Source organism: Trachinotus anak, unplaced genomic scaffold (assembly GCF_046630095.1).
Source record: "Trachinotus anak isolate AG129_WGS33_773 ecotype Australia unplaced genomic scaffold, CSIRO_AGI_Tana_v1 ptg000019l, whole genome shotgun sequence".
Lineage (NCBI taxonomy): Eukaryota > Metazoa > Chordata > Actinopteri > Carangiformes > Carangidae > Trachinotus > Trachinotus anak.
Window position 1 is genome coordinate 6,979,582 of NW_027273870.1, and position 23,104 is coordinate 7,002,685.

At 39.7% G+C, this 23,104-nt stretch overlaps 2 protein-coding genes across 3 annotated transcripts; one reads left to right on the plus strand and one right to left on the minus strand.

Annotated features, from left to right (window-relative positions):
* The first annotated feature begins 103 nt into the window (after positions 1-103).
* On the plus strand, positions 104-15,073 carry unc93b1 (unc-93 homolog B1, TLR signaling regulator). The gene is made up of 13 exons (XM_071505145.1): positions 104-307; positions 3,228-3,344; positions 3,490-3,631; positions 3,755-3,908; positions 4,003-4,164; positions 5,276-5,405; positions 5,542-5,635; positions 6,807-6,931; positions 7,098-7,280; positions 7,455-7,740; positions 7,852-7,973; positions 8,089-8,211; positions 11,645-15,073. The coding sequence occupies exons 2-13, from the start codon at positions 3,228-3,230 to the stop codon at positions 11,855-11,857; spliced, it is 1,851 nt and encodes a 616-aa protein (XP_071361246.1). The 5' UTR covers positions 104-307; the 3' UTR covers positions 11,858-15,073.
* Positions 15,074-15,588: 515 nt separating this feature from the next.
* cryba1l2 (crystallin, beta A1, like 2) lies at positions 15,589-22,650 on the minus strand. 2 transcript variants are annotated; one of them, XM_071505147.1, is made up of 6 exons: positions 22,517-22,650; positions 22,138-22,214; positions 21,928-22,046; positions 17,831-17,972; positions 17,412-17,554; positions 15,589-16,003 (listed from the first exon to the last, which is right to left on the minus strand). In XM_071505147.1, exons 2-6 carry the CDS (start codon positions 22,210-22,212, stop codon positions 15,856-15,858), a joined length of 627 nt encoding a protein of 208 aa, XP_071361248.1. In that variant the 5' UTR covers positions 22,213-22,214; positions 22,517-22,650; the 3' UTR covers positions 15,589-15,855. The 2 variants fall into 2 exon arrangements, with proteins under 2 accessions (XP_071361248.1, XP_071361249.1); XM_071505148.1 differs by lacking the exon at positions 22,517-22,650 and adding an exon at positions 22,457-22,514.
* Positions 22,651-23,104: the final 454 nt, after the last annotated feature.

The following is a 23,104-nucleotide window of genomic DNA, read 5'->3' on the forward strand; positions in this document are numbered from 1 at the left end:
ATCCCACAGGTACCATTTCGCAGTCACAGCTGTCTCTCAGTGCTGGCAGAGAGGGGGCGGGGTTTCCTTAATGTTTGCCTGTACCTTTAAGACAAATGTGGCAGATTTCAATGAGGAAGTGAATATAACTTTCGTTTCCCCCGTGAAACTCGTATTTATGCCTGCCACTTGTACGTCGGAAAGGGGAACTAAGCTCTTCAAAGTCAGACAGTGAACCAGGGACAGAGGTGGACTGCGTTTTCCGTCCCTCAGGTGGTCTAAACTTTTCTTTTTTGGTGCTTGTGAGGAACCCCGCGCAGCAAACACGGTAGGTGATTTTCAAGGTGTCAACATGGTAAATAGAAGAAAAGGGCGTGGTGTGTGTGAGGTAGGTGTGTTTTTTTTTTTTTTTTTAAAGAAAGGTTTATAGACAAACTGTAATGGCTGGCAGACACTGGTACGAACTGTGTCATATAAAACCCATTTCAGACAACCTGCGGCACAAGCAAGCAGGAATGTCAAACAGTGTAATCGAGGATACAGAAGAGTTTGACCCGCTTTTATCATGTTTAGTTGTTCAGGAATATTAAAGGAGGGGAAATAGTGGAAATGACCTGCACGTCTCCATAAATAACTAGAATTATGTTCAATTCCGGTGTTGGTAAAACACGCTGAAGTTTGGTGTAGAGGTCCATGAAGCTTGGAGCATGTTGTATTTATTGCTAACATTTTGAAGAACATGTTAGCAATAACATGGGGCATATCCTCTTACAACAATCACACGGTTGAGTTACAATAAAGGGAACAAAAACCGCCACAGGACAGTATACAAACGGTATATATTGTAAATCACAAGGTTAGATCGATGGTGAGAATTAGGGAGTTGACTTGAGATGTGTATGAACCATTACAGAGTCAGTTAAACTTCCTTTGTCAACTTAATCTGTCAAGACAGATTAAATCCTGTTGTGAAAATTGGAGTGTCTCAGTGTGTGAGATATGCTTATTGTCAAACACACTCATTTAAATCAACGAATGCTGAGAGTGTGCTTCCTCATTCATCTCATAGATCCAATTAGCATAGAAAGCTAGAAAGCTGTTCCTGGTTCTCACATGTGGTGGCTGTAATAAATGCTAATTCAGTAGTTCTTTATTCAAAAATAAGAGGCTATATTTTCACCATTTTGACGTTTTTGCCATATATTTATTTAGGGTTGCAAATAACAATTATTTTTTATTATAGTTTAATCCTCTATTACTTTGTCTGTGAGTTGATTATTTTGTGTTGTCCAATAAATGTACATCACTATTTCCAAAATCCCAGAGGGTGGGTTCAGCAAAAGTGGGCACCATGTCCTGGGCTGTCACTATAACAAATATTCACTTGCACCAATTGTGTTTTACTGAAATATTACATCCCTTCTTAGTATGCTCATGTAAAGTTTTGAAGATCATTGATTATTGCTTAAAAACTATAGACTCAAACCCATCAAGAGGCTGTTTTTTTCATTCAGGGTTTTCAGGTTTAGTGGGACAGCTGGTCTGTTAAAGAGGGAAACTATTTTTGGGTTGTCTGTTCATCTGTTCGTCCATCCATCCCATTTTCGTGAGGCACAAACATCCATTTGGACTCAAGACAGAATAAATCAGATTTTGGTTGTCTGCCGGTCAAAGGTGAAGGTCACTGACCTCACAAAACATGATTTTAGCCATAACTCAGGCAGTAACTCTGGTGTAGAAGTTTTTTTTGTTTTTTTTTAGATTTTTTTTAGGGCATTTTTTGCCTTTATTGACAGGACAGTAGAGAGTGACAGTTAAGGGGCTTAGAGAGAGGGGGAATGACACGCAGGAAAGAGTTGGGACGGTCAGGAGTCCAACCAGCACTTGCCTCCTAAGAGCATCTGCTCATGTGGTATGCACCCTAACCACTCCGCCATTGGGTCACCCAGTGTAGAAGTTTTTTTTTATTAATTTATGAAAAATCAAAATGTGGAATCTCCTATTTATTACATTTTTCAGACCCTTTGCTGTGGCATTCCAAACTGTGGTCATGTGCATACTATTTGCTTTAATTATCCTTGACATGTATCTAGAACTTGACTGGAGTCCTCCTTTGGCAAATTGCATTAATTGATCATAGTTTAGAAAGGTACACACCTGTGTATATACAGTCCCACAATTCACACTGCATGTCAGGACAAAAAGCAAGTCATGAAGTCAAAGGAACTCTGTACAGACCTCTGTGATAAAATTGTGGTTAGGCCTAAATCAGGGCAAAGATATTCCCAGGAGCAGATTGGCCTCAGTATGGAGGGAGTTTAGAACCACAGGGACTCACACCAGAGTTGTTTGTGTGTTCAAACAGAGGAACCAAGCAAGAAGGGCCTCTCTGCTGGAGCTTCAGATGTCCTCTGCAGAGGGACGACAATCAGCAGCACTCCATCAATCAGGCCTTTATATTAAAGTGGCCAATGGAAGCCATTCTGAGTAAAAAGCACATTGCCCACTTGGAGTTTGCCGAACAACATTTGAGAACATGAGGAAAAAGATTCTCTAGTCTGATGAGACAAAATTTTAAACCTTTGCTCTTAATATTATAAAATTGGGAAAACCAACAAACAGTCACATAAGAGAGGCCACAGAAACTCAATTTTTGATAGAACAAATTATGCAATTGATTATTCAGTTCATCAAGATAGTTGCGGCTTTATTTTCTTTGGATCAACTAATCTGTTACTTGATCAAGCATTTCAGCTCTAAATATATTATTTTGAGATATTTGGGTGAGGGTTGTGCAGTTTTTCTTCTAAGTAAATGTGACTTTTCAAAGAATCGCACTGGGGAAGGCCTTGCTTATTTTTGTCAGCAACCCTCCTTACCCAGTAATTGTCACACAGTCCCTTACCTAGATGATGAGCTTTATACTTTGAATGTGATAGTAACCGTAATACAGATACCCAAATACTTTTAACAGAAGACACAAATACTACTACTACTGCAAGAATTGCTGCTATTACTATATAAGCTGTAGTTATAACATAATTTATTTAAGTAATTTTTGTGGCCTGTGAAAACTTATAGAAGCATCTGAATGTTGTCTCATTAGTATGTAAAAGATTTGACATCCCTAGTCTCAACTGGTACATAATAAGAACAATGTTACAGGGACATTCCAGTGACTGGTTTCGGTGAGAGAAAGTGCAATTGACCATCCAGTAATCTAGCATGTTACTCCTTTTGGTCACCAGATGGAGGCAACTGATGGAGAAGAGCAAATCAGAGATGCTGATAATCTTGTAGCACCTCCCAATGGCGGCGTGAATGAACTGCTGAATGTGGAGCAAGATGACAACATGCAGGGCCAGGTGAGGTCAGCTGTCCTGTGGTAAAACCTTGGAACAGTTTCTGCCATTCTTAATTTACAGCTGTAAGATAACACACTCCTCTGTGAGTGTGATAGAATATTACTGCCTTTGCTCTTTTTAAACAGTTGAATAACGTTTTCCTCAGATGGATGAGTTTTTGGGTCCGCAGTCAGAGTACAATGAGGAGGAAGAGGAGAGGAAATACTACAGGAGGAAGAGGCTGGGAGTCATCAAAAATGTTCTTGCAGCCAGTGTTGGAGCCATGATTGTGTACAGTGTATATATGGGTGAGTTTGACAGGAGGAAAGATAGTGAAGGGGACAAAGAAAAACAAACAGGCAGAGTTGCAGACTCTCGTGTTCTTTTACATTCATTTTGTGTGTGTCTGTATGTGTGTATGTGTGCTTAAGGCCTTCTGCAAATGCAGCTGATCCTCCATTATGATATGACATACCGTGAGGTGAAGTACAGCAACCTCGGCCTGGAGGACATCGACCGCAAGATGCTGATGGGCATTAACGTCACGCCCATTATAGGCCTGCTGTACACCCCTGTTCTCATCAGGTAGACACACACACACACACACACACATACACACACACAAACTCAAATGATTAAGCCTTTCACATACTCTATACGTACACTATGTGTCCTTCAGGTTTCTAGGTACTAAGTGGATGATGTTCCTGGCTTCAGGAATCTATGCACTTTTTGTCTCAACCAATTACTGGGAGCGTTACTACACCTTGGTTCCATCAGCCATAGCTATCGGTGTGGCCATTGTGCCGCTCTGGGCCTCCTTGGGAAGTTACATCACTAGGTGAGAAACAGAGTGTGTGTGGGAGGGGTGGGTGGGGGGTGGCTGAAGATGTTTCATAAGCTATTGAAGCTTGACCCTCATGACGTCACATCACACAGAGTATACTGAAGGTCGATCAGCGCAGGTAGCTGGGATGGCAATGGAAAGATGGGTTGTCTGCGCTTACCATCACCACATATCTTCACTAACTCAACAGTTTCTCACCTTACACTAAACCTGCCAATCTGTAATGCAATCACTAATTATTATTATTATCTTTTGAATCTCTGTGTATTGCATTTTTTAAATGATGAGCCTACAAAAACACATACAACCCCCCCACCCACCCACATACAAAGTGAGTAAAGTACATAAAATAAAAGTACACCAAGTAAACAAGTAAATATATTTGACAATATAAAAAACAAAACAAACAATTTAAAAACAGGAAAAATTAAGTTCAGGAGAGACCATCCTAGCTCTTAGGGTCTATCAGAGCGGGATATTTGATATTTAGACTGTACTGTTATCCTATAATCACATTTGCAGGGTTCTCAGGGAGCTCTAGCTCCTCTGCTACATATCTCACAAAAGGTCTCCAGATTTTACAGAATTTACCAGGTGAGCCTCGCAGTGTGTGCCTAATTATTTTCTAACCTCATATAATAGGATATTTGTGACCCACTGTGTATGTGCAATGACAAAATATAACCATATAACCATACATGTTTCATGTCACATGTAAAAATTAAACATAACCATTAATCTTGACCATTTCTAGTATAACAAACAACACTTAAGCATGACAATCAAAGTTTTAAAAGTCAACATAGCCATCATACCACAGATCTCAACTCACAGAGGGTCCCAACCAGATGTGTCATTTAGATACTTTTATCACCACATGACCAATGAGGGCAGCCAAAAACTACTTTATTGGTCACATAAAATACTGGATTTAGATTTTTTTTAAAAGAAATCTGATGAAAAAAAAAAGATATTCTTTTTAAGATAGACTCAAGACAAGAATGGTACATTTCTGAAGTTAAACAATGAAAGACAAAGCAACTCAAACCATGGATTTTGAGTGTTTACACATGAACATTGCTCTTCTCACGCCAAATGCATGCAGGATGGCGCAGCAGTACTACGAGTACGTCAACTATGAGAAGGAGCATGTGCAGGAGCAGAAGAAGCTTCCTAAAGGAGTGTGCCACAGCTACATCATCGTCTTCCAATCAGTCTTCAACATCATCTTCCATGTGAGTTTTGGAACTAGACTAGACTGAAAGAACTATCTTCCTCAAGTTGTGTGCAGTGTTTTTATTGTCAGAAAAGTTTTTTACTTCTTTCGAAAAAAAATGCACCTGTCCCCGTCTTCCCTCTCTTCCTCATCAGCTGAGTTTTGTCTTTGCGGAGTTCCCCATGCGTCTCGTCCTCAACAGCTACCTGCATGAAGACAAGCACATTCTCTGCAATGTCAAAGTCTGCGGTAAAGACACACCTCACTTCACCTCCACTGATGAGTGATTACACACAAATAATCACAGGGCAACAATGTACGAGGATTCACTCTTTTCTATCCAATAAGATAGAAATCGTTACGGTTAAGGCCAGACTATGCAACTCCTACTGACCAGCAGCCACTGTAGCAACAAGTCACAGTTTTAGGATGATGGCAGATGCTAAAACATGGTGTAACAGTAGCACATGGAGCAGTTCAGGCACTGACTCAGTAATATAAGCTATGCAAAAATATCTATCTAAAGTTTGCTCACATTAGCAAACATTTGCCACTGTAAGCTTTTGGTCATGACAGACCAACTGAGACTGTAGCAGCAAAACATCATCAGTGCATTGAATTGAGCAAGGGTGCTTTTTATTGAGTATGGAATCAATGTTATATTTCTAGCTACTTATTTGTAATTTTAAACTGTTAACATTGACCAAAAAAGTTTTAGAATTCAAGACGCAAATATGATAGACTGTACTATTACGATGTAACTTACAGTTGTTTTTTGTACAAACAATAGTTCATATTAATATGTGAAATATGAAAGAGTTCACTTGGACTGGCCGGCCTAAGAAGAATTATCACTATTATTACTGGACTTGTCCATGTTTTCATCTTGTTCTGCTGCTCCAAAGAGGCCAAAATAAATAAATAAATGAATGAAAATAATACATTTTCATAGGATTTTTGTGGCATTAAATTCCACTTTGCCTGAATTGAATGAATTCTTCTTGGATTTCCTGAATGCATTGCACATGGTTAGTCCTAGACTCCTATTGTAAAACTTTCATAGGTTTGCATGAAGTAGAGCTACATGTATTATAGGCGTTTGTCCATTATACTTTAGTAGACAGCAAGGCGCTTTTCATGCTATCTCCCTCCTTGCAAAAGTGTTTCCTTTTTTACAGGCGGAAACAACTGCAGACTGGTTCAGACCTCCACATGACCACAGGTGGCCTCTTCAAAATAGAAGAGTTATCCTTAGTTACCCTGTCAGCTTTCTCGTGTACATTATTTTTCTAAAAAGCAGAGATACGGTCTCATAGAGTCAGACACATCAGCTGTGACTTGATAAAGAACGTGTGGGGCTGAAAGATGTTGGCTTCTCATCACCTCTGCTAATATCTGAACTTCCTTCTTCCTCTACCAGGAGCGCAAGTCAGTGGAGTGATCCCTGGCTTCAACACCACCGTGCTGACCAACCTGCCGCGCTCCATGCTGCTCATCCAGGTGGAGAGTGTCCTCATGGGCTTTGCCTTCCTGTCCATGATCATCGTAAGATCTCCTCGACACACAGAGACACATGCCTCTTCCTCCCTAGGATTCAGTGTGTTTAGATCATTTGTTTGTTTTGTGATGATCTTGATTGATCTTTGCTCTACATGCTTGGTCAATCACAACAATTCATAATAAAGTCATTTCTGTTTGCTGCTGTCCACAGTTCCTTGCGCTGTGTGGCGCCGCCTACCGGCCAACAGAGGAGATCGACCTTCGGAGCATCGGCTGGGGAAACATCTTCCAGCTGCCTTTCAAACACCTGAGGGACTACCGCCTGCGACTGCTCTGCCCCTTTTTTATCTACAGTGGCTTTGAAGTGCTGTTTGTCATCACCGGGTTCTCTCTGGTACTGTGCTTGCAGTGGAGTTTGTGTAACTAATAGTAGAGTAGGTTTAACGCTTAATATTGTTTTTAATTGTTTCTAAGTAGATTCAAATGTAAAATTCAAGTGGATTTATAAAGGAGCAGGTAGGTTGTAGTAATAAGAAAAATATGTATTTTACTTTCCCTCCCTCCACAGACATATGGCGTCTGCATTTTGGGCCTGAAAAAACTGTGGCTCCTCATAGGCGTCTATGGCCTCTCCTGCTCCGTCTTTTCCTCCCTCTCCCTCTGCATCCTGCGCCTCCCACGCTGGCTGTGTCTGGTGAGCGGCGCTGTTGTGCATTTTGTGTTGCTGGTGGCTCTCCTGGCATTTTCTCTACAACGTGAGGAGGGCCAAACCTATGCAGAGTATCTGGGTCCTCTGCTGGTGATCACCGTGCTGTGGGGTCTCGGCACTGCCCTGAACAAGACGGGCGTCAGCAGTGAGTAACAGCTGTCGCCCAGGTTTATATATGTACAGCGAACTAACTCACACGCGACATGTGTAAGCATGAACTCCTCTGTGTGTGTGTGTGTGTGTGTGTGTGTCTCAGCTCTGCTTGGTATGCTGTATGCTGAGGAAAAAGAACGTCTGGACGTTGTGTACACCATCTACCACTGGTGGCAGGCCATCGCCATCTTCATAGTCTACCTGTGGTCCAACCTGCCTATGAGGGTATGTGACTGTGTGAGTTTAGAGAATGTTTAGTGTGTGTTTGTGTTTTATGTACTGCAAAAAATTAAGTTCATGTTTTCTTTCTTTTCTTTCCTCTCTTTTCCCCACCCCTCAGGCCAAACTCTCCATCCTTTTGGCCTCTTTACTGCTGGCCTGCTACTGCTATTGGGTGATGGAGCGTCGGCTGGCCAATGACATACGCCCCAGACTGCCTCGCATCCCTCGGCCACGGCACAAGGTAACTGGTCACAGTCTGTCATGAGTGACTGTCTGAATCTGTCAAATTTAGCTGATTCTTTTTGTCAGCCAGAGATTATGCTGCCTCAGAAGAAGGTGTCTTAGTGTAGTTAACTTTATAAATTCCAACTAGGAGTTCAGCTGCCACTGAGCCCAGCTATAGTAGAAGAAGCAACATGAATCAGTCACTACATGTGCTGTTATTTCGCATGCTTTATGTATCTAATTGCAAAAAAGGAAACAAATTCTGTTGCATATATGTTGGCTGAGCAGGTTTTGCTAGAATGAGTGGGCAGCCATTGGCAGTGGCAATTTTGTTTCTGTAGCGCATTTCATTACAAGTAAACTTTACGTGCTTTACATTGAAAGAAAAAACATAAAAATACAGGCGTACACATGAGAAAATAACTGGCAGAAAAATCCCCAACACATCAAATAGAAACCCCTGCTGCACATGTAACAAACTGTACGATAAACAAGTGCTGCCATGCGGCTACACACACACACACAAGCAAACTTTGAGTTTTCTTTTCAATGTGGAAATAGTTGTGATGGCAGCTTGTTTCACAGAGCAGGACCACAGTAAGTGGTAGATGGACTGCACTTACATAGCGCTACGTATATTGCACTTATATTACTTATCAAAATAAGTAATGTTTTGCGCATGGACCTATTCACACACATTCATACAGGACATCTTATATGCATACTGTGCTTTGCTATTACACACACACACACACACACACATACATCAGAGGCAATTTGGGGTTTGATATCTTGCCCAAGGACACTTAAACATGCGGACTGGAATCTGGAAGCTGGGAATCAAACCACTGCTCTGCCTCCTGAGCCACAGCTGCACCCTCACCCTCATTACTTTTACATGCACTATTAACTATATAAACTTCTGCACGTGGTCTCATGTGTGTATGAAATTAAGAAGCTTTAATGCCATCGAAGTTTAGACAAGTTTACTTATACAGTGATTTATGCAAAAGCATATTAACAAAGCAAGAATACATGGAGGTGTCCTGGTAACAAACAACTTGGTCCAATATTTTTTCTATCTCACTGTAATAACACATTCAGCCACTCAGCTGAAACAATAAGCTGCATTCAAATAGAAATCAATTTTTAAATGTTTATAGAGTCATTTTTAACCTGTGGTTTGAATTGTGAATCTAGCACAAGTCAGAAGTGCCGTTGCTACGGTTACCAGCAGTTTAATATACCTTGGGCACTAATTTAGAACGAGGTTTAAACCTTTGACCAAAAGGAGAATGAATTGTTACCAAACAGCCAGTCAGCAACAAGTATTTTCATGGCCTTAGTATTTCTTACGAGGTCACACCAACAGTGAACAGAAATTCACAGTGTGAAATCAGTCTGCCACTGCTGTGCTTTCTTCAGCAGATCCCTGTTCTGTTTGACCTCAGTGCAGTGTTGTTTGACGTCAGTGCTACCGTTACTGTAAAGTTGTTTTATTGCTTTTTCTGTTAAGCTTGGGGTTGGTTACATATAGACCTGACACACTAGCATTTGACAGAGCAAGCTTGTTAGACACTCTAATAAGTGTCATTTTTCTTGTACAAATGCCAAATATTACCTATAGCTTTAACATTGTGAGGATTTTCTGCCTTTCTCTGTCTTATATGATACTAAATTGAACATGTTTATGTTTTGTAGTGTTGGTTGGACAGAACAGGCAATTTCATGGCATCACCTTGAGCTTTAGGGAATTGTAATTGGTATTTTAAACTTTTTTACAGATCATATGATTAAACAATTACTCCGTAGTAACTCAGGAGAAAGACCAGACTGCCACGATTCGTTGATTTCTACCAATCAAGCGATCTTCTGCTTGAAGCTTTAACAGTCAATCCAGAAACTGATTTAATCCTAACAGCAAGGGCTTAGGTTTGGTTTCAACATTGGTGGGGACAAAACGACCCCGCCACCCTTCCAAAACAAAGAGGACTTTTTAACGCTGTCAGCCAAATGATTATTTAGATATAAGATCTGTATTGACATCGAAATAAAACTCAACACAGTAAAAGATCGAAGACTTTAGGAACTTACTTGTTAATACTAATAATATATTTGCAAACAACATCATCATTTTTATATTCAGTAGGCCTACCAGTGTTGCCATTTTCCTTTCCCCTTGTTTTCCTATGCACAACTAGCTCCAAGCTAAATTTGCACCTTGACCAGCTACAACAGTAAAATGCTGCATATCCAGTGATGCGTCAGTATTAACAATCTTATAATGTAAGGCTGGTGACTGGGGTAGGAATTTTGTCATTTTAGGGGCAAGGCAATTTGGCCTGTGATGTCACAGAAAAATTTGCGGCACAAAGGCCATTGAGTAATTTGAGGTCTACAAATAAGTAACTTGAATTTTTGATAAGAAAAAACAAGAAAATAACACAAATAATTACTATAAATAAAAAAGACATGTTTAAAGATGCAGTCCGTTATCATGCATCAATTAAGATGCATCATGTTATTGTGTTGGCTATTAATTAACCAGAACCTGTGAATATTTAAATATATTTCATTTCAGAGAAACTTACCACTTTCAGCAGATGAATGTAAGAACAGTTAAACTCACATAAATCATTTTAAATCAAGTTCAAATATTCAACTCGTTAGCATCAGGACAAGCAAGGCAAGCAGTGTTTGACCAGTCAAAGCTAAAAATAGACATCAGTCACAACCATGCTAATGTGGAAGTGACATATCTCCTTACATCTGATCTCAGAACAGCTTTCTGTCCCATAAAGGATCTGATACCTGTTTGCATTCATCATGTAATTTACTGCCCTCCTGTGGTGGCAGCAGGTTATCGTCTCTGGAAGCTAGCTTGACTGTAGTTGTTGTGGTTTCTGTCATTTTGGTGGGTGTGACTGTCTTCGGAGAGGAAAGCAGCCTTTCTGGGATCATTTATGACATACGTACATATGAATGACTTCACTTCAAACAAACTCAAATATTGGTAGGGACATTTCTATCCTCCCAAAATATTGGTAGGGACATGTCCCTACTGTCCATATGCAAACCCATGCCATTGCCTGACAGACTACATTTCTTTATGTATGCATAGAGTTTTACAGGAGCAAACAATAATTTTACTCTCAGCAGGTAAAGTATTAATTCACTACAGAATATTTATTTGTGTCATGCAGAAGTAAAGATTCATTTATTGTTAAATCTATGGTGTTGTGACATTTCAAACAGTGATTTGTCCTCAGTCTACCAGCCCCATGGAGGAAATCCTTTACACAGAAGTGTCATTATAGTCAGAGCTTTATTGTGAAAAATTAAGAAATGACTAAAAGGCGACTGAAAACACATTTTAACTTCAGAGCCAAAATCAGAGATTCACTTTCTCTCCACAGTCATTAATATAACATACCATTTTATGTACGCAGGTCAAAGGCTACCGCTACCTTGAAGAGGACAACTCAGATGAGTCAGACTCTGACAAAAGTGAGGAGGATGAAGAGGAGAAGGAGGACGAAGAGCATGTGGTGGAAGAGATGGGTGCCGAGGACAGGGAGGAAGGAGGCCAAGACAGAGGGGCCCATGGAGCTGACTCACCCAGAGCCAGGAGGAGAGGGGCAGAGGGTCAGCGCCACAAATGAGAGGACGCCCATGTGAAGGATGGAGAGAGGGAAGAGCGTGAGGGAGGATGACAGAAAGGAAAAAGAAGGGAGTTAGAGATGTGCTGGATGCTGTTGTGTTCATGAATCCATTCATATTTCTATGTTGATATTTAAACTTAACGCAATCATACTACTCTAAACAAAATTATGTTTTCTAGCATAAGCTGTAATTAAAAAGCTCAAAATCCATGACCAGCTGTAATCATAACAGTCATCCAGATAAAAAGGTGAAGAAACTTGAAAGAACTATGTTGCTATGTAACAATAGGCACAGTATCAAAGGGTAGCACATACTGGATAAAACAAGATGACAACTCAGAATACAACAAGAATACTTTTGTTTTCCTTTCACTGCAGTTTGTGGCTCATATTTACCAAAAATACCCATAATTATAGAGGGGATTGTTGGTTTTGTGCTTCATCATTCTACAAACTCTGTAATATACAAACTGGTAAATTTACAAAGAACTGCAAGTGAAAGAAAAAGAAAAGAGGAATTGTTTTTTTGTGTTTAATTGCAGGGAGAGGTGTGTTTCATTGGAGTCATATTTAGAGAGCCTGCATGGTACAGCTGGATGTGAACAGCATAAACGGCTCTAGTTATATTTCAGCATTTTTTAACCTTCCACTGTTTATGTACATTTCTTTGAGAAAGCAAGCTAATTTAATATCAGAAGCCAGACACGTGTAAGTTTCCTGTGTCTTGGGAGGAGTTAAAATGTTCCGGTTATTTGACGTAGGGTTCTATGTAGTTATGTATTGTCAATTTATTACCTGCAGTAGATTCAGATCAGTGCTCTCCCAATTTAGAAAAGCAGCCAGGGCACCGACACAGAAGCTGAGTGATGTACCTGTGTGTAGTAATATGGTAGTTAAATGGTTGAAAGAATATAGTTCCAAAGGAAAGGGCTGTTTGACGGCAGATAGAGCGGTGAAAATATTAAAAATAAAGCGAACACTTTTTATTAGACACAACTGACACTAGCTTTTTTCTGTCAGTGCTCCAGCTTCTTCTTTAAACTGGGAGCGCGCTGATCTGAATCTATTGCAGGTAATACACTGACTATGGATAAGTACCTCACATAGACCCACGTCATTGAATATGAATGTAAATTAATGTATGTTTATGCTGTATTGTTCATTGTGCAGGCAGCAGGTTTTGGAGGTCAGCATTGGCCATACCTGACTGAAGTAGACAGTAACCAGTGGGGTATTATTATTAATGCGGACTGAGTAACACGTTGATGTTAAGTAGGCATAGAGCCAAAGTAAAACTGTAACTTCTGGATTCTATTCCAGAAATAAATAAAAAATCATTAAAAACTGATGCCAGGACTGTGGCTCGCTATAATGTTGAGACATTTCAATCTTTCAAGTGGCGATGTGACCGACACTGCCATCCCTAGAGTCACGCCGCTGACGTGGTTAAAATAACAGGACAAACTTGCATAGACATTGGTACAACAAACAACATAGATCATGTCTTGAAACTGCACACATATTATGGTGCCCACATGTTCTTAGAAATCCAAGTGAGTATTGAAAAAATTGTCTTCATTAAAGGCTTAAAAAGTATTAAAAAGTGTTAAATACACTACAGTTATTTGATATCTAATTTTTCATGATGCAAACAGCTTTGTTTGTGCTGAATGCCCACTCCCAACAGGCCCTTTACTTGGAAGACATTTTGATACGTCACAACAGAAAAATCACAGATGGAAATTATAAAATTAACTACGGCTGAGGAATCCCATTCAGCTTCCTCAGTTTCAGGGTCCTGGTATTGTGTAATTGGCTCACTGACATATTTGAGTGCTTGAATGAAACTGAGCCATTGTTGATGTTATTAGTAACACCCATGCTTTTGCTGCTATGACAAGTCAAAATGTGTGAAAAAGGCATATTAATCATGACAAGTTGGCAAGTTTGGGGACCTGCTATTGGCTCATGTAGTGTTTGGGGGAGGGAATGTTGAGTTGTCATCACTGCACAGCAGGTTTAGTTATGCAAGATACAAAACTTATGCGTCACTCCTGTTTCTACTTTACTGTAGTCATTTTTTTTAAAGTCATGTCAATTGTTAATTACATAGCACCAAATTACAACAGAAATTTTCAAATAGAGCTGGTCTAGACTGTACTTTTTATAATATAAATGTATAGGTGTCACTTCATTTCCTAGTATAACTTTTCTTTTACTGACCATTTACAGTTTCTGAAGTTACATCATGCTCACCTGAAAGTAACCTGTATTTACCAGGCAGTTTTTCAGGACTGCATGTTTGTTTTCACACTGATGATCTGATATTTCTTTTATTTTTGTTGGTACTATAGTTAGAATTTAGGATTGGGAGAGAATAACCTATAGTTTACCCTGTTAAAATAATTACAGTATGGATTTCTATGTAAACTAGCTGTAGAAGAAAGTAATAGAATATACATTCTGACGTGGATATTTAACATTTAGTTTTTGTGATGCAAATCACCTGTGGAATTCTGTGATCCTACCATAAGGTACTCAGTGTTGCACTGATTTCCATGAAGTTGTCAAAGACCAGTGTGTAGGATTCCGTGGCAACTAGTGGTGAGGTTGCAGATCGCAACCAAAATACCCCTCACCTTTCCCTTTCCAAGCATGTAGGAGAGTCTATGGTGGCCTTCAGGTAACATGAAAGACCCTCTCTTGATCCAGCGTTTGGTTTGTCCATTCTGGGCTATTGTAGAAGCATGACGGTGACAGATTGTGGGCTCCACAGAAGAGGACCTGCTCCCTATGAAGATATGACAGGCTGATTGTATACGAACCCCCACCCACCCCCAAAAAAACCAACGTGATTCTTTTCAGGTGATATACACTAATGAAATCATAAAAGTGAATGTTCAATTCAATCCAGTAGATCCCCTTAAATCCTACACACTGGTCCTTTAACTGATGTAATGCATTGCACTGTAAATATAAGATTGTGTTAAAGTTAATAGCTGTTGTCTGGGATTGTATTTCCCTCAATGAGTGGGTGTCAAAGTCACCAACTTTATATTAAGCCAGTGGTGACAGCCAAACACTTATCGCCATGGAAACTTTAAAGTAATGTAACCAATGCAAAGAATAGCAAGACTAAATGTTTCATCACAGTTATTGTGACACAGTATATTTACATACCCACACATTTATGAATAAAGATTACATCCATGAAAATGTATGTATTTTACTTATGTAAGATTAGATATACTATAATGAACTTGGAAAAAGTAAAAGTTCTGTTTCAGCTGTTGAAAACCTCAGAAATACAATTACATAATAACAATCAACTGTTGAACTTTCAACAGGGAGTCTGTGATGCTTGAGTAATATGGACCAATGAGTAAAAGATTGTTTTACCAGCAAAGAAGCTCTCAAACATTGTGCCTGTACCTTAAACAGTACGTCTGTACTTCCACAAATGTACTTTGCACATGATATATTCAGTTCATTTGCATACTCATTAAGTGTGTTCTGATACAACACAATTAAAACCCATGAAAACTTATGTGGAAAAATTTCTACCTTAATAGTTTCACACGCAAACTGGTATGTGATCATTAGCATTTATTGCTTAGTGACCTTTGTTTCTGCTCCATTCTTGATTCTTAACTTATGGACGAACTGATCTGTAAATTGCCAACGTCCTTGTCTCTGAATATGTGCACTCATGCAGGAATTACAGGGAGGACTTCTCATGTTCTGAATCTCAACTTTATTTTACTTATCCTAAAACAAAATGAGTATCAGAGTAACAGAAATATGAACTGGGATAAAAGAGGTAGCTGCTACGTCACTGATGGTTTGTGTTGTAGTCACAGTGCAGACTGCTGATGCTGAAGCTCAGAGCCAAACCTAAAGTTGGCTTTGAACTTATATCCGGGCCATCAAAGCACAGTGCCCAGGTGTTAGCTTGAGACGAGGCTCTGCTGCTGTTGCTGCTCCTTATCTGTTCCCTCTCAATGCCTGATACGTCTGATGGACTGGATCTTGGGAGTCTGGCAGTGAGAGCCCCAGTTTCTCCAGGCCTGGTAGTCTCCGCTGTGTCTTTCACACTCCATGATGTACTGCTGGCCCCTGTAGCCTGGGTACTCATAGCACACAAAGCTGTACAAAGACAAAGGCAGTAGGAGCAGATTAGAGTAAGCAAGAGGAGCTGAATTTAATTTTCAAGAGCTGCTTCACATAGAGACATTCTCTGTCTGTATGTGTCTCTCTTTGGTTTAACTCCTCAAGCTTCCAATACGAGCCAATACCAACATTTGAGAAGTAAATAATCTGATAATGTCTTGTATTCATAAAATCTCCCCCCCCAAAAAAAAACCCCCACACACACAATTGTGATATTGTGTAGTGAGTGGGACATTTCTTATCAAATTTTTAAGTTAATAATTAATGCTCCAAAGCTCTAATTGAATACATGTTGCACTACAATATAAACATTAAAACTTTAGGACCTTACTTAAGACTCCATAGGTTTCCTATAGACTGTTAACATGTATTCAATGCAAATGTGTCAAACACATTGTGGAGCCATGCTAGTGAGGCTCTGACGCTGCACTGCTCATTGTAAATTAAACCAAATAGTTCGATGTAAAATTTTAGGACCATATGTGCCTTTGAACTGCAGCAATTGTGGTGACATAAGTGTAAAAACGGTAGTGGCTGTCATCTTATCATGCACACCCTTACAATGTTAACATGCAGATGTTAAGGACATATAATGTTTAACGTTCACCATCTTATTTTACCAATTTAGCATACTAACATTTACGAATTAGCACAAAACATAAAGCAGCTGGAAATGTCTTTTTTGCAGGCAGTATTGCATAAAATGCTGTTACAAAGTTATTATAATTCATTCTGCAATGAACATGAAAGCCCAGAAAATAACTGTGGCAACATTTCACTTTGAACCAAAGTGGCAGACTGACCAGTCAACAAACCAACAGCCATTCCAATAGTGTGGCTACAAATAATGGCACCATGGTTTTGGATGCATCCCTCTGTAAGTGTGATCTAGCTTTGAGCAAGTGTTGGAAGTGTAACCCTGTAGTGCAGACTTGAGATTTGTTTTCTAGCACTGAAGCTGCTCTAAGGATTAAAGTGGAGAGGAGTAACTCAGATAATTAAACTGATGCGGCTGTAAAAGAGACAGACAGTAAAGACACTAAGAGGCAGCACCGTAAGAGTATATCTGTGCATGTACAAAGCAAATCAAATTGTTATTATTATGATTAGAATAGAAAATTATTTGTAACAGAATGCTTCAGGTTATGATCCGCCACCTGAATTTTTTTGAACTGGTACAAATTGATATAACTACATTAAGAGTAGGTAGGTATATAAGTTCACTTACACCTGTTTCAACCATGAAATCTAGCTGATTTTTCTGCTTCCATCTCATTTCTCTATTTTTTTCTCTTTAAAGTCCTCAGAGAATTTTAATTATTATCATTTTATCATCAGCCAACTTGAATCAGAAAGTAATAGGATCAACCCATTGCTGACTTACGCTCCACTCTGCACATGCATGGAGCCCACCTCAGGCCTGAACCAGCCCATAGCCTGCAGGGAGGGGTAGTCGTCGCACAGCTCGGTGTTGCGGCCCATGAAGTTCTCCCTCTCAAAAATCATCATACGGCTGCTCTGGTGAGACTGTGAAGAGGGTAGAGCAGAGAATCAGTGTCAAACTTAGCATCAGGTCTGTCATACAGACGTACACAGTTAGCAGACATTCAGCACTGAGTTGTCTCATTTCTATTTTTGAACCGCCTCAGTCACTGCACTGTGTGGCTCACTCGTCTGATCACTTCCTCCTTCTGTCACTTTGTCACTCACTGTCATTTCCATTCAGCCTCTCCTGCTCTGTCATTCCCACTTATCTCTTCCTCTGTCTCATTTTAGCCCTCCCCCTCCCATACAGGTACTCACAGCACAGTAGATGGGGCGGAAGGACATGAAGCGCTCTATGTGGTAGGACAGGGAGCCGCTGTAGGCCTCCCAGTTGGGGTACTCGCCTCTCTCCAGGATGAACTGCTGCCCCTGGAAGTCATGATGCTCGAAACCCACCCAGCTGGACATATGAAGGGAAGAGGCAAGGTTGTCAGATGGATGAGGAAAAAATCTTTCACAGTGTTGTCTGAAATCAGTCTGAACATAAAACAGACAAGTGACAGGGGACATCGGACAAAAGAGAGGGAGCAGTCTGCAGCTGGGAAATTAAAGGTCCCATATTGTATAAATGGAAATTTCCATATCTTTTATGATTACAAAACAGGTCTAGGTGCTATATTAATATTGTGAAAGTATCAAAGTGCTCAGTCCACAGAGAAATGCACACAGCCCATATTCAGAAACTGTGTCTTAAAACGAGCTATAGGGGCTTCTGTAACTTTGTGATGTCACAACAAAGCAGTCACCACTGTCAGCCATGCCCCAAGCCCGGCCCACCAGGACCCACCATCCAACCTTGAAGGATTTGGTTTCTTTGAGTGTTTACATGAAATCTGCTTTATTTTTATTTCAGTCAGAATCAATCAGAAAAGAAGCTCAGACTCTCTTCTGATTGGCTCACTGACCAGTTGTTACTAGAGCTCCAGAGAGAGGCCTACATCTCCTACATAGGAGAAGTGTAAAGGTGGGACTTTTTAAGGTGAAACACCAGTAAACCTATACAGTTACTTAAGTACTTCACATCATAACAGCATTTCCATCATTTCCTGCTTTGTAAAAGTTTAATTCCTGTTCAACTAAGAAAAATTACTAAATAAATTTAAAGGTCATTTTAAAAATGGATTTGGATCTTTTTTTTGGAAACTTTAACATTCATTTTTCTATGGGTCAGCTTTTACATTAACTAAAAAAGAAAGACAATCATTCCTTTTTGAGTTGTTCCTGTTGGTTATGAAACAATTTAGTTAACAACCAAGCAAGGACAATACTTCCGTTGAATTAAATTACAATTACAAGGATGAATAAATACTTGCAGGTGGCTAAGTCATGTTTCTGAATGTAACCTGTAACCACCATGGCCTGTATTCATCCACTCAGCTTCAACAAAATAGTCTGAGCTGTTATTCAGCGGTCATATTTCCCTCCCAAACCTACCTAAATGACACAGTTGCACTCTCTATAAGAATCAGTGCTCAGCCCGGATAAGTTGGAGCTAAATCTGCTTAATTCAGCAGGTGTTGGAAGAATCACTGCTCTGACTTTGGCAAGCTTTAAACACCATGACTCAGGCCTGGGCTGTTCTGTATAAATCTACTTAGGGTAAAGTTCTGGTCTTATTTGCGTAAAAACAGGGTGAGACCAGTTCACTGTTATACTCAGTTAAAAATAAAAGCCTGACAATGCATAAAAGTTCCTGATTGTTAAAACTTGTCCTCAGCTCCTAAATTATTTGGTAGAACTTTTCCTACAGATGGCTGCATGATGTATGCAGAGGAAGTGATGGCACTCTTTCCGAGGAAGAAAAGATGTTTAGGAAATGCAGGTAATGATGCAAAATAAAGGGCCTTCTTAATACCCACAGAAGAAGAAAATGTTAAATGCTGAATGGCTATCAATGATATAACCTTAAATTCTAATTAATTTAACAGTTTTCTTTTAAATGAGTCCCAATTAGTACATCAGATATCAACATACTTAGATTCGTCTCATTTCATAAGCTAAACTGGCTGTTTAATTAATATTACCTAAAAGTTGTACATTACAACCTGATCAAAGTGTGTGATGTAGCATTTACATATATACTTTGGAGGCCTGCTATTGGCTGATTTATTGCTACCCTTATGCTTACAAGTCACTGCAATCAGGAACTGAGAACAACTCTTAGGTCTGACTTTTTGCTACTTTTACGTAGCAAAAAGAAGTTACGTTACGTTTAAGTGTTCCATACTCTTTTGACTCTTTTCATTACAAAGAGAATTTTCTGTCAGTTTTTAACTTACTGGCCCTTTCCTGTCTCTACACCAAAAGACAGTGTAATGACTGTTGTAGGGCTGCACGATCTTATCCATAGTCTTGATAGTCCAATTGTCACCCTGTGAAACTGCCAATAGCAAATATGACCGTCTCTCTCTCTCACTTTCTTGCGTACCTTGAGTGATGACAATAGGATGACGATTGCATTTCATGCTGATGTTAAACCAAAATTGTCATCACAAATAAAACTTTAATTATTTACACTTAATAATCAGAGCTATCACAATATTCACTCAAAATCTCCATACAGAGAAAGGGAGAGAGAACTGAAAGCCAAAAAGTCCTGTTTATAACCATAAAAAGCAGCATCTAAGAAACTGAACACAATGTTCTGTCTGTCTATTGATCTCCTCCGTTCTGTTTAATCACAGTGTGACACCTACACACAATAAGCAGAGCCTCAGCTGGTCGGAGTCTGTGTGTGCCACCTTGGTGTTGCAAGCATTGGTTATGTGTGGTTATATATGTTAAACTATGGTGGGGCAAATTAAAATTAACATTAATTTAATACTATAAATGATAATAATAATACGCTTATACATTAATGGGAAAACAAGCCAAATATTGTCTTGATATTGGAAAAGGCATGGGCTATCAACGATCACTTTGATGATATCATCTTCCATCGCCACAACCCTAGACTGTGGGGGTACTACCAATCAAATCTGATCAAACAACACCCACACAGTCCTGATGAAGCAGATTCACTGATTTTTATTAGGGGTTAAAATCTTATTAGACAATACCCAATGGTGGAAGAAGTATTCAAATCATTTACTTAAAGTGATAGTTTGGGTTGTTTGACATGGCGATTGTATAAGGTATTTATCTATTGTCAGTGTGTAACCTGCAGTAGACATCCCTTTCCTTTGGCTCTACGTTTTCTCAGCCATTGAATTCCGCATTCCTTTGCATAAATGCACCTATGCTGCACACTGTATTACGCCACAGATCAGCTGTTTGAGTTGTAAAGATTCTAAATATAGTGTACAATTGAACTGATTTTTTTTTTTTACCTTTTAGGTGGACTCTCTCCAATGGTGGAAATTTAACTTCATTTAATCTACATTACTTTTTTGTTTCTATTTCTGTCACTTCTTTTCGTCTGCTGAAGTTAGTATGATAACCACCTAACCCCCGCCCATCCTATTTTGTAATGCTGCTTTGCGATAGTCAGTCACTGTTACATCCAGACTGCCCTCAGTTCAGCATTCCAGAGGCCTTATTCTAACCTGTTGTAAGGCACAGCAATGGCTGAAGCTCTTGGTAAGCAACCGTTACCACCACCACCACCACCACCCACTCCTGGCAAGAAACCACATTTGGTGGCAACTTATATATAGCACCTTTAAGTGAAAGTTGCATTGCCACACTATAAAAATGTTCTTTTGTTGTGCTGCATTCAAATTTTACTTCAGTAAAAGTGCGAAAGTATCAGCAATATAATATAAATAAAATAAGAAAAAGTACTTATTATGCAGAATTATCATTGTCAACATTTGAAATCAAGTTTTCAGACCATTAAACTAGAGATTAACAATATATAATATAATATTAGGTACAAGTTCTCAGAGCAGTTTCCAGTTTCTAAAAGTTTTTCAGCGGAGGGACCTTGACATTTTTCTATGGATACACTGTGTGAGAAAAGGAAGTGGCACATAATTTTATCAAAGCAATAAAAACACCCATATGGCCTTAAATTATCTACTGCTGATCAATGATAACTGCTGACCACAGGCGAGGCGCATATGCCAGGTCTGAATAGCCTCCACACAGAGAAAACCCTGCTGTTTAAATGGCTTTCAGACTGGTAAAAGACCCCGTTAGCTCCTCAGGTGATCATGATTTCTTGGTATTTTTTCTAAAAAAGTAAACTGAGAAAAAGAAGACATATGGTGGGAGCCTGGTCACTATTTCCCATCTCATCATCTTTCTACCTCCGTCTCACAGACACACACTTACATAAACACACACACACACACACACATAGAGTCAGTCAGCTGTCCACAGAGACTAGCAGGCGTACAGGCTGTGTGACTCACGCTCCACTCTCCACTCGGATGGAGCGGATGTTGTCCAGGCCGCAGTCGTGGATGTTGCAGCACTCGGAGGTGAACTCCAAACACTTGCCCTGGAAGTGTTCCTGGTCAAACACAGTCACCTGTACACAGGGGAAGACAGGGGGAGGCATGAGGGTGTGTGCGGTATGTCTGTGTGTGTGTGTGTGTGTGTGTGAGAGAGAGAGAACTCACCTTAAAGAAAGGGGCTGAGCCCATGCCAGGGAAGTACATGGGTGAGGTCATGTGGGTTCTAGTGACTCTATACATTTCTATGGAAGAGAGGATAAGAGAGAGAGCAGGGGCCATGGATCAGAAAATGGGTTTAAACATTAAAATGTAACAGTTCAAATTAATGGCATAATTTTCATCTACATAAACTTTAAGTGATTCTAAACATTTTCCATTTGCTCTACAGAACCATGTTTGGACATTGAACTTCTCCTGCAGCCAGTATGAACTCAATACAACTCAATATTATTATTACAATATATTATCACATGCAAATATTTACATCTGTGAATAGATCCCATAGTGACGTTCAGGTGCCACTCGTTTTTCCCGCTTGTCTCACCTGGATGCTCTCCTCGCGCTCCTCACACACAAAATCCTCTTGACGTAAACTTTTGTCTCGCGCTGGCGCTTCCGTTTTATACCGGCGACCGCGCGGCGCGGCCGTGCTCGCGCGCGTGCGCGTGCTGCCCCTCCGCGCTAACGACGATGAACGCGACGGGTTTGTCAAATGCAAAGTTTCCTCTCGATTACGGATGACACTTCCGGTTAGCTTCTTCAAAATTAAACTCTATTGAACAATAACACGCAGTTTGCAATGACTATTTGAATGAACACAAAGTCTTAATTTGGGTATGGATTATATAGTAATCCAGATGATCTATTTTTTATTTGTTATTGTGAGTGTGTGAATTTTTGAGGAGTTGAGCTGTTTGCTGCCTTGGCCTAATGCTACAGCTGAATGATTAGGCAAATTAATTAATCAATTATTAATCAACAGGAAACTTAATCAACAATTAAATTTCACAATAAGACAAAATTTTGCCTTAATTTTTTATCAGTTAAGTAATTTGTTAAAAATATCAAACATTCTATATATTTCCAGCTTCTCAATTGGGAGGATCTGATGCTTTTTGATGTTTTACATAGG